General features: G+C 43.4%; 1 protein-coding gene across 1 annotated transcript in view; it reads left to right on the top strand.

The window, feature by feature from the left end:
- Window positions 1-11,904, top strand: part of GARS1 (glycyl-tRNA synthetase 1) — a 28,196-nt gene extending 16,292 nt beyond the window's left edge. The window contains exons 11-17 of the mRNA XM_005150017.3: window positions 2,072-2,179; window positions 2,735-2,880; window positions 4,663-4,748; window positions 7,680-7,789; window positions 9,124-9,217; window positions 10,134-10,324; window positions 11,564-11,904. Coding sequence (XP_005150074.1) covers window positions 2,072-2,179; window positions 2,735-2,880; window positions 4,663-4,748; window positions 7,680-7,789; window positions 9,124-9,217; window positions 10,134-10,324; window positions 11,564-11,689 — 861 coding nt within the window. The 3' untranslated portion in view covers window positions 11,690-11,904. The remainder of the gene's footprint in view (window positions 1-2,071; window positions 2,180-2,734; window positions 2,881-4,662; window positions 4,749-7,679; window positions 7,790-9,123; window positions 9,218-10,133; window positions 10,325-11,563) is intronic.
- The last annotated feature ends 219 nt before the right edge of the window (window positions 11,905-12,123 follow it).

Genomic DNA, 12,123 nt, shown 5'->3' with positions numbered 1-12,123 from the left:
TCCTGCCAGTTTAGACAGCTGGTGCTGGGAGAAAAAATTCACAAGGATTTTTTTATCTTCCTGCTGAGTCCTTAAGGGCTGTTCATGCCTTGAGTGCTTTGTTTGCAATAAGAAATGTCTTAGAAGGCATGATAACTAGGCTCTATTGATTGTGAAGTCATTCCCCTTTTCAAGGGCACTGATTCTACTTTTTGGGTCAAATCTGATTTAAAAAAGAAAAAGGATATGTATAGGCAGCATATGCTCTTCTGCCTGGTTGGCCTTCCCAAGGGTTCTGGGGTACCTGCAGATTTCTGAAAATGTCTAGAGAACTCTGGGCGGCCTGGTTCCAGTAAGAGTTGGAAGACTGAAGGGATTTTGCTGAAGTCTGTGGGGCTAGCCTGTGACATTGCAGGGACCCTTACATGGGTGACCCCGTCCATAGTCCTGACTGCATTGGTAGCCAAAATGGTAGCATGTTCAGACCATAGGTGCCCACACAGGGAATGGGTCAAAGCTTCAGGTGGTTCAGACAGACTTATTTATGGGAAGAAAGAATCTTCTACAACCTAGGGGTGAGGTTCTGTGTGGTTGTTGGGCTTTGTGTCTGATTTTTGTTGGGTTGTTCACACACACACACATGCACCCCCCCCCCCCCCCTTTCTTCTGAGGAGCTGGAACAGACTTACTGCTAGTGATGTTTCATTATAGCTATGTAGAGGAATAGCAGCCAGTAAAATTCTACCCAACTTAGACTGGAAAACAAATTCCTGCAGTTCAGATGAGTGTTTTGTCTTCGTAGAGAAAAGATCTATAGAAATTATTTCCTCTGAATGTAGATAGCTGACTTCCATAAATTCACAGTCTCTCTTCCCAGCCAGCCCAAAGAAGGCTGGACATGTGTGGGCCACACTATTTAAGTACGACTAATAGACTTAGCAAGCCTTGTCATGGGTCAGGACAACACACGAGAGCAGTATGTCCTGACATACAACCTAACCCAGAATTGAAGACAGCAATACCAGGGGCAAGACAAAAACACCTAACGAGTTACACTCATGCTTTGATTTGTCACTTAACTCTGACCAGAAATGTTTATAGCAATGTACAGCACTCAGTAGTAAGAAGTTAACTGCTCTGAATAACTTAAAATCCATTATATAAACTTAAGTACATAAACCTGTATTTTGTGTTTCCTGAGAACTAGCTGCAGGACACTAATGGCATAAAAATTCCGGAGTATGTTCTGGAACACCATAATTTTTCAAGCACAGGGTTTTTTTCCTTTCACATACCTTTTCTGATACCCTGCTATATCACTGCAGATTGGAAAACCACACAGTATCTAGCTTCTTGTGTGTCCATGTGACAGAGTGAATGGATGTATCTTTTCTTATACAGGATTGCCTTTTAGAAAATCCAGATAATGGTTTGCTGCAAGTGTTATAAGGCTTCATCAGTTCCTTGTCCACAAATGGTGTTTGGAGCTTCCTCCTTGCCATACCTGCTGAAATCATAGAATTGCAGAATGGTTTGGGTTGGGACCTTAAGGATCATCTAGTTCTAACTCCCCTACCAAGAAGGGACAACTTCCACTAGACCAGGTTGCTCCAAGCCCTGTCCAACTTGGCCAAATGTCAGAAGTAGTACTTCCCTTGCATATGGTCTGTGTCTCATAATCCAGGCTTTTGGCCATTCTACTGTGGCTGGTTGCCTGCTGGCTGTTAAATACTTGCAGAGCACCAGCACCCTGAAGGCATGATGTCTTGGTGCCTATAGCATGTGAGCAATGGAACTATCTGCCCTAGTCCCAGCCCCAAGCTGTTGGCACAGTTCTGTGTTCTGCCAAGCCATGTGGAAAACCTGCCCCTGAACACAGGCACTGGTTAGATAACTGATCATTTCCTCTGGAAATGAATGAAATCATTTAAATGAAGGAGCAGCTAGTGAGTGAGGCTGCTTACTGTAACAGAGCTAATTACGTAGAAAAAGCAGTCACAGCAGCAGGGGGGCTTAAGGGTGTATAAACATATTTGATGGTTAAGTGAACAAAAATGTGAGTTAGTGAAAGCTTATGATTTTGTTTTTTCAGGGTTGGATTGAGATCGTTGGCTGTGCTGATCGTTCCTGCTATGACCTCTCCTGCCATGCCCGTGCCACCAAAGTTCCTCTTGTAGCTGAGAAGCATCTCAAAGAACCTATATCCTTTCAGAATAAGCCAAATTCTCTTAAAGTGGAAAGTGATTTAAAAGTGAGATGTCTTGGAGAGCTGTGTAGCTCTATTTTAAGTTAAATCTATAAATTTAACATGGAAACCTAGAGCTATGGACCACCATGACTTCAGGAAGTAACTTTCAAAGTATTGAGCTTGTGGGTGACTTTACTCAGGTCAACAAAGGGGATTTACTATTGTACTTAGTTTTTTCTAGCTTAATGCTATGCTCTGTTTTGATTGTTTACAGTCTGTTTGACTGTTCACATGGTTTAAATGTGAAAATAGGATTACTATCCCAGGTTATTCCACATCATTCCATGGTTCTGCTGCTAGCTGTACTTGTAAAACCAAGTTGTATTCTTTCAAAATTTGTGACCTTCTGCCCTTCAGGATTTTTTATTATTCCTTTCCTCTCTTGTAGTAAAATTCCTTAATCCAGTAATGGAGGAGATTTCTTTGTGTTGTGTAGCAATTAACTTTAACTAGCACCAGAAACAGGCCCTGCTTTCTGTCATCTCAAACTCCTTAACTACCTTGTACAGAACAGTCAACATTGTTCAGTTTGAGGCAAATAAAGGAGCCATTGGCAAAGCTTACAAGAAGGATGCAAAGGTGGTGATGGAATACCTTTCTGTCTGTGATGAGTGTTACATCACTGAGATGGAGCAATTGCTCAACGAGAAAGGGTGAGCTAGCTGTGTGTTTGTTACTCTTCTCTGACACCTCTGTTGAGGATCACAAAAAAGCTGCTGGATTGATTTGAGTCACCTGAAACCATCTTCCTCCTGAGAGTAGGCTGGGTGGATTACCTGAAATGTTATAGTGCTGTCCCTTCCACCAAATCATTGCTTGCTATCCATCAACATGTCTCTTGATGTACACTTGTAGATGGGTAACCATGGTATTCAAATACTTATTTGTAAGTGAATGAGCTTCTGGATTTAGTAGGATCATCACATAAGAGAGATTCCCCAGGGAAATGAGAAGTGGTTACTTCCTTCCCTGCTCTGGTTTGAGAGTTGACCAGGACTGGCAGATGGTTTTGAACTTAATTTAAAAATCAATAAATTCTATGAGTGATGGAACAAAATAGTTTAGTGAGAACCAAAACTTACGTGAGTGTTCTCATGTTTAGTGATATGCTTTAAGACTTGTTACAGGTGTTTGGCTTCTTGGGGCAGCAATTTTTAGGTTTTTCTTTCACCTGTCTGCGTGTATTCCTAACACATGTAGGAATAATGTAAGATGTCTCTACAGCTGTTACATTTGGCTGAAGTAGGCCAACAGCTGTGTATGTTATGAGAAGGCTAATGGTGCAGTAATAAAAAACAAACTTCATTTCCTGCTTGAAATGGTACAGTGAATACATTCCAGAGTGGTTAATATTTACTTTTTTTTCTTCTCTGAGCTAGAATTTATTTCTTTTACATTTCTATAAATTTGAAAGTGTAGAAGAAATAGCAACACTCAAAACAGGGAGAGAAACTACTGTAGAATATGGTGATGTATACACACATCAAAGCCAGAAGAAAGTGAACTTAATGCATTCAGAATCCCATTGCAATGATTCAATAGATGAGTTACAAGCAGTATCTCAGGTTGAATTGATAGTGGACTGCAAATCGTACCTGTTGTTTAAATTCAGCATCCAGCTGTAGCTGCATTCAGAGCAAAGCCTTCATCTCATTTGATAGTGGGTCAGAATGCAGGTGATTTGCACACACTTTCTTTTTAAATGTGTTTTTTATATAACACCAATCTGAGTGCTTCAGCAAGGTTACCATTCCTGATTACACATGCTGACTGTGTCAGCATGCTAGACTTCCCTTTTGTATGACCATGTTTGTATAAATCCATGGGTGGTAATTTTCCATTAGCATGAATAATAACAGACATTTGCTTCCTGTAAGTGGATAGGTTAATACAGCCTAAATTCTCCTTGGTAAGAAGTGCGTACTAGTTGCAAGCTAGCAAGAGGCAAGAAGTAGTATGAAGACCGTACTATCAAAAGCTTTAGAAATAAGCAATAAAATAACTGCTGTATCCTCCCCTTAGTCTGGTGTCTGTGAAAATGCAGGGTACCTTCTGATATAGATCAGTTTTCATGAGAAATCACTAAACTAGATGTACAGTATGCAAGCAAGTACCCATTTTGTGTGTCTCCCTTTTTTCTTTTGGTGTGTCTGCTTCATCCTAAGATTATTCCATTTCCCAACTGAGTTTGCTTCAGGCTGTTAACCGCAATTAAATTCACTGTGATTATGAAAATGGCTGCCTTTAATGTAAATGTAGTACATTTGTTAACAAAGATTTCTTTTAATAGGTATGCCACGTGTTTTTTTGGTCTTTGAGGCTTGCCCTGGCTTCTGTTGTCCCACTCTTAAAAGTCAACCAACCAAAGCAGTTAAGGAAATGTGACTTGTTTATTTATTGCTGCAGCTTTTAAGTGACTTGTTTTTCCTTTGCAGAGAATTCACTGTTGAAACTGAAGGGAAAACTTTTAAATTAACAAAGGACATGGTTACTGTGAAGAGATTTCAGAAAACGTTACATGGTAAATTTGTGTCTTTGTTGCTTGATCATTAAAAATAAGAGGCAGCTCGGGATACACTTTGAAAGTGAACTTATTAGTTGCATTGTCTTGTTAGCATTGTACCAGGGCACAGGAAAAATGCCATATGTTATTTCCTTGGAATCTGACAATTTAAGAGAGTTGTAAAGCTTTCACACAGCAGTGGGATTTCAGTGACTATTGCTGCAGGCCTGTCTGCCTGCTTCTTGCCTGGTCTGCTCAGTAACTCATTCAATAGGCTTTGGGTTACATATTATTGATGCTGCTTCAGTTGCATATTCTAGGATTTGTAAGGCTCTATGTGGTGCTAAGACCCAGCTGCTGTCCTGATGGAGGAGCTGGGGAAGGTCCACCAGCTTTGGGAGCTTCCATCTACCTCCATTACAGTGCAGCAGCTGAGTTGTGGCAGTCTGTTGGTCAGGCCGTGGGCAGCTCTCTCTGCTCAGAGCTCCTGTTGTCACTCTGCCACCTGAAGCCAAATCTTCTGGCAACTGCCAGCTCATCAGCTTAAAGACCAGGCTCTTTAAGCTGAGAAGTCCAGTCAGTTCCTTTGGTAGTAATCACATCAGCTTTGGTTAGTGACTGCATCTCCATAGAGCTTTTGTCCTCATATGGGAAATGGGGCTAGAAAGGTAACTTACCATATTGCATGGATTTAGTTCCTCAAATAAGTCTTGTCTTTCCAGCCAGCTCTGTAAGCGCCTCACCCAAGGTCGTTTGGGAAGTCTTTGACAGAGCTGGAGACTGAGGTAGTTTTTTTCCCGAGTTCATACTGTAACTAGTGAATCATCCTGCCCTAGCTTGAGACATGATAAATGCTCCTAGGATGGAGTAAAGCAACTTGTAGCATGTGCAGAATATATTTGTTCTTGCAGCTTCTGAGCCTTTAAGATATCCAGGTGTCTTTCCGTCAGCATGTGCTGCTGCTGTGCAAGGCTTTGCTTTGTCACTTCAAAGAATAAATCAGAGTTGTAACTTGCAGTGATTGTAGTATTGCTGGGCACCAGTAATTAGAACCTCATTGCTGGTTTTCCTTAAAGTTGGTACATTTGGCGGTTTGGCTTCTGTCTGCAAGCAGAAGGCAAAGCTTATGGTTTCCCTCTCTTGAAAACTGGTTGCTCAATGCACAAATAGAACAAGACCATCCTGTACCGTGTTGAGCTCTGGGGCCCCCAATATAAGAAGGATGTGGACCTGTTGTAGCAAGTCCAAAGGTGGTTTGAGGGCTGGAGCACGTTTGCTATGGAGACAGGCTGAGAGAGTTGGAGTTGTTCAGCCTGGAGAAGAGAAGGGTCCAGGGAGACTTTAGGACAGCTTCCAGTACCCAAAGGGGCCAAGAAAAAAGTTGGCAAAGGTATGTAGGGAATGGGGCAAAGAGGAATGGCTTTAAATTGAAAGAGGAGGGATTTAGATTAGATGTTAGGAAGAAGTTCTTTACTGTGAGGGTGGTGAGGCCCTGGCACAGGTTGCCCAGAGAAGCTGTGACTGCCCCATCCCTGGCAGTGTTCAAGGCCAGGTTGGACAGGGCTTGGAGCTGGATGAGCTTTAAGGTCCCTTCCAACCCAAACAGTTTTGTGATTCTTTTGGTAGGTAAAGCCCCACCCCAGGTTAGGTACTTATCATAGAATCATAGAATAGTTAGGGTTGGAAAGGACCTCAAGATCATCTAGTTCCAACCCCCCTGCCATGGGCAGGGACACTGCACACTAAACCATATCACCCAAGGCTTCATCCAACCTGGCCTTGAACACTGCCAGGGATGGAGCATTCACAACCTCCCTGGGCAACCCATTCCAGTACCTCACCACCCTCACAGTAAAGAATTTCTTCCTTATATCCAATCTAAACCGCTGCTGTTTAAGTTTCAACCCGTTACCCCTTGTCCTATCAATACAGTCTCTAATGAAAAGGATTGGCTTTCTAGGCACACAGAGTGGGAGGCATGACCCACTTGTGCTGGAGAGCTGGATGCTGCCTGCCTTTGATTTTCAAAAGCAGCTAATGCCTGTAACTGTTGTTTCTTTCCCATTATCTATCCATCTTTTTTCTAAAAAGCTGCCCTGTCTGAGCAGGGCAGCTGTCCATTGAGCTCCTTTCATGCACAGAGGAAAGAGGAAAAAGCCTCTTTGACAGATACATGCCAGGTACTGGAGAGAATGATGGGTATATACTAGCACAGCACATTACACCTTCTGAGAACATTTTCAAACACTGATTAGTTGTTCCTTATTCTTTCTCACTCTTGTGATATGTTGCAGATGGATGGAGAATAGGGCAGGTAGCACCACTGAAGCAGGTAGATAAATGACTCAAGAATACAGAGGGAGTCTTTGGAATTAGAGTTTTATCTAAAGCTCCACAATTCTCTACTCAGACTGCTGGATACTGAGGCTATGTCTATACATTAAACCAAAGGGGCCTGGGATTTAGCATTACCCTGCCATCATGCAGGCTGTTTAATTGCTGTCATATTCCCTGGAACAGTCTTTGTCTATGCCAAAGAGCACCCTCCCAGACAATCCCTGGACCTAGTTTGTGGCATGGTGTGGAGCAGGCAACTGTTCCAGTGAACAGTTTAGATGAGGCTTCACTGTTGTGAAGTGGAAGAGGGTTTATCAGCATGGATGGAAGTTGTGCAGTGCTCTTTGCTCTCAGTGCCAGAGAAGGGGCCTTGACTTGTGTTCTATAGCCTAAATACATTCTGTACATGGACTATGTCCAAACCTCTACTTCAGGTATTTGCATTTAGAAGAGAAATGTTTAACCTTTTAATTCCATGTGAATGGAATATTACTTTATATAATCAGAACTTGTGAGCACAAAGGCAGCTTCAGTAAACACATCTTTTTTTTTGTGTATGAGTGTGTGTATAAATTCCTTTTAAATGATGACGTGGATTCTTTTGTGTTCCAGTGGAAGAAATCATCCCAAATGTAATTGAACCCTCATTTGGTATTGGGAGGATCATGTACACAGTGTTTGAACACACCTTCCACATCCGGGAAGAAGACGAGCAGAGAACGGTGAGCTTTACTGTGTCTGGGCCTCAGTTTAACTGGCTGCAAGCATTTGCCGTTCCCTAACATCCAGGGGCAGGGCTGAAATAGGACTGCACAATACACAGTAGAGAGGGGAAGACCCAGGTGGGCTGTTGAATTGATGGTTTTTCCAGCGTACGTGTCATTTGTACATGCGTGCTGAGAACATTCTGGGGCTGCGTGTGCATGAGGCTCTCACTGTATTACTGGCAGGAGGGTGAGAAATTCCTCCTTCTGGATTCACACTTGGCAGTGTCCCATGGCTCAGAGAAAAGCATCTCTTCTGTGTTGTATTTCTTTTTTCTCCATTGCTTTTCCTGGAACCACAGCTCTGCAGCAAGGCAAACAATAGACTGACTGTTTCCTCAGTCCCCCAAAGAAATTTAACCTTCTCTGATTCTGGACACCCCTAAAATCTTGGCCTGAACTTTGTTGTGGCAGGGGCCAGAAGGAAGTTTGTGTTACATACAGAGTACAGCCTGTTCCAGCCAGTGCCCACACTGTCATGTTCTGCACCATTGCTGCTGGCCCATGGGAAGCTGGCTGTAAACTTCATGTTGGTTCCTGTTGTTTCTGGCTGCTAGACTGTTTATTGAAAAGAAAAATAATGATGTTCCTTAGCATCTCTGGTTACTGCAGGATGTGATAGTTATGAGTGGAGGGAACAGGATTCATGAGCCCAGAGTTAGGACACAGTTGACTTTCAATCACAAAATGCTCATGAAATCTAAAATACCAGACTTCCTTCTAGCAGCCATTTACTTTCTGCATAGCCTGGGCAACTCTATTGTGGTGCATCTCAGTTCATTGCTTCTGTACCCTTACAGGCCTTGCTGATTGCCAGGAAAGATTTCCAGTTCTTTCCACCTCCCTTTTCTCACATTTATCTGAGGGCATCTGTGAAGGGTTCTGAAAACCTTTGAGCTACATATGTTCCATGTGTTTGGGGTTCCTCTGGGAATCTTAACAGAGAGTATGACTTAAACTGTGCCTAAGACTTAATCGCCTGGGAAGTCCCTTCTACACTTCATTTTCCTGTAATTTAAGTGAGGCTCACTTTCTTCAGGCAGCGTGCTGGTAAGCCTCTTTAGGTGGAAGATAACATTTAGCTCTAGGGAGGGAAGGGGGAGTGGAGCACAGATGGAAAAAATCAATCTTTCTTCAGTGGTGTTGATGTGCTACTGCCCTAATGTACATAAGGCCAGTGACTCCCCTGGAACAGTCACTCTTCCTCCAGCCTCAGAGCATATTCTTAGGTCTTAAGAATCTGGTTTAACCATTAAACTTGTACTAATTTCTGCTTTTCCTTTTTCCCTTAGTTCTTCAGCTTCCCAGCTGTTGTAGCACCATTCAAGTGCTCCGTTCTTCCTCTAAGCCAGAATCAGGAATTCATGCCTTTTGTCAAGGACTTATGTAAGTGTATTAAGCACTGTGGGGCTGATAGGAATGTACACTGCAAAGAAAGATTTCTTCTCAGTGCTATAGGGAGAAAATGGCATTGGGATCCCCTGGCTCTCACTGAACAAAGCATCTGAGTTTGTTATCAGTCAGCCTGGGGTATCCATCAGTCTCTTCAGTCTAGTCTCAAAACCCCTAGCTCCCTGCCTTTCCCCATGTTGGTTTGCAGTGTAAAAGACACTTTTTTTTTTTCCTTCTGTGTCATAAATCTTTCCTGATGCTTAGGAGAAGCTGTCAGAAGTGGAGAGGGGGGTAGTTTTTTGCTTCTTTTTCTCTTTTTTTGGGGGGAGGTAAGGACAATTGTTTGGGGTTTTTTGATTAAAGTTTGTTTTTGTTCTTGTTGGCCAACTAATTTACTGAGTCAGTCCCAGAGCTGCTGAGCCTCCAAGCATTCAAAATGCCCATTGGTACCATCTAAAAGTGCATATCTGAAGGGCAGGAACATAGGCTATATGTCAGACAGTGTCTTTTGCTGTTGGCATCAGTTCTGCTTGGAGCCTTGTCTCCCCATGCCCCTGCACACCGGTGTGGCTGGCAAGTTTTTGAGTTAAAGCGGAGTCATGGGACTGTAATAACAGGTTGAAGTTATTAAGAAGTCAATGGCTTTGCTCTTTGGGTGAGGGTTGTGTGATCCAATGAGAGTAATGGGGTACCTGTGTGGTGGGCTTCAGCTTATAGTCTTGTCAGGGACTGGAGCACTGGATCTTTTGTCAAAATAAAACTGAGAGTCTGGTGCTGCTTGAAACCAGGATGCAGGTGCCTCAGTTCAGGGTGTGCCATGCGAATATATATGGGAGGCCTCTGCTAGGATTGTGTTGCCTGCTGAGTATGTAATGAGCCCTGGTGGTCCCCCTTTTTCTGCTTCTTGCAGCTGAAGCTCTCACTAGGAATGGCATCTCTCACAAGGTGGATGATTCCTCTGGATCCATTGGCCGGCGCTATGCCAGGACTGATGAGATTGGTGTGGCCTTTGGGATCACGATCGACTTTGACACTGTTAACCGGACACCTCACACTGCCACCCTGAGGGACCGCGACTCAATGCGCCAGATCCGAGCTGAGGTAAAGGGCAGGCAAATGAGTTTGGCTGCTGACGAAGCTGAGCCTGATTCATACGGGCTAGGGGAGAGCATTTACTGCTATTTCTGATCCAGCAGTGGCTCTGGTGTATGTGGGAGTTGTCTCCAGCTCTCGCAGGCAATTTAGCTATTCTGAGAAATCCCCAGGGAAGAGAGATGCTGGCTGTGCTGCTGAAGTGAGAAGAGGCTTTTGTTTTTCTTGGGTACAGAGGTGTTGATCTTACTTGAAAGCCATGCCTTGTGCAATGCCTTGTTTTGATTGCCCTGCTTTTCAGAGTGCCTCCTTCCAAGTGAAGAGTGCTCAGTAAATGCATGGGTTGTGTCTGTCTTTCAAAGGCAGAACTCTGAATCCACAGACACCAAAAGGCAGGAGATTTTTGACTACTTCAGGCTGGCTGGCTGGTAGAGCATGGCTCAGACATAGCTCCTTAAAGCTTTTGCTTCCTGCCAGTGTTGCTTGTGCAGCACCAGAGAAGCTTGTGAACCACTGCCCAAAAGCCATGTCTGCCCTAAGCATGCTCTGTTAGGGCCATAATAGAGACTGGAATAGCAAACCTTTCTATGGTGGTTAGTGCCTGTCTGCAAAGATGAGATGTAGCTTCACTCTGTACAAAAGCACCAGTGCCATATTGCTGGGGCTGCTGAGCCAGCTGTGGATTCGATTCAGTGTGACAGGCAGTGCCCATTCCTCAGGGCAGGTAAATGTGTCTGTCACCTGGATGACGTCTCACTGCTGAGCAGCAGAGACAAAACTTTGTTATCCTAAAATTTCTGCATGTTTTCTGGTTTCCCCTAGCTTGTGCTTCACACCATGACAGTGTGCTGTGAGGAGCAAAGAAAAGGCAGCTGGTTTTTGTGCTGGTCTAGTAAATAGGGCCATCTAAATCCTAGCTTACAGCATCTTTTGGATGTGTGTGAGGTTTTCTTTCCGTTCCAGAATTGTAACATAACACTACCAGGTATGAACCTTGTTGTGGTCCACCACAATGACAGCTGCTTTTCCCTCAGGGGACATCTCAGTTTTTGCTGAGATGACACAGAGTGATTTAAGATCTTCTCCTAATTAATGGTTTTTCTCCCCAAAAATGATCTTGGAGGAAGATGGCTTGCACATGTTCTGTTACTGATGTAAAAATTACCCATGTTCTCCAAGCATCCAACAGAGCAGCCTTATTCCAATGACTTATTTGTGTTTCATACGTCTTTGTGACTTTGCCTGCAGATTTCTGAGCTTCCTGCCATCATTCGTGACCTGGCCAATGGTTATCTGACTTGGGCTGATGTTGAGGCAAAGTATCCACAATTTGAGGGACAAGAGACTGGCAAAAAGGACACAATAGAGGAATAAAGAAAAGGACCTGAAGTAAAATCCTGTCAAATGTCCACTTTTTACTGTTTATGTTAATATGAAATAAACTTATCATGTATTATTCAAAGCTGCATTGTTTGTGCACACAGGGACTATTTGGTTTTATCCTCAAGTGCTGCCCGAATTTAACTTTAAAAACTGAAAGAATTGCAGTCCAAGGTGTTAAGAATAAAAACACCATTAATATGCCTGCTTCTCTGTGTTCGTGCAGCCTTGTGCTTTCTTCAGCAATGTCTGAGCTTTCCTCTCTTCCCCCCATTTTTTCCCCCCATTTTTTCCCCCCCTCCTGCTTAGAGCTTTTGGTATTTCAGGTTTGTGACAGCCCCTCAAGAAGTCAGGGTCTATACACCCCTCTGTCTGAATTCACATCACCTCAGACTCTAGTGCAAGATGGCACTAGTCCCGTTTCTGCC

The sequence above is a fragment of the Melopsittacus undulatus genome, chromosome 1 (assembly GCF_012275295.1).
Source record: "Melopsittacus undulatus isolate bMelUnd1 chromosome 1, bMelUnd1.mat.Z, whole genome shotgun sequence".
Lineage (NCBI taxonomy): Eukaryota > Metazoa > Chordata > Aves > Psittaciformes > Psittaculidae > Melopsittacus > Melopsittacus undulatus.
Note: the sequence above shows the minus strand (reverse complement) of the source record. Positions and strands in the feature narration are given on the sequence as shown.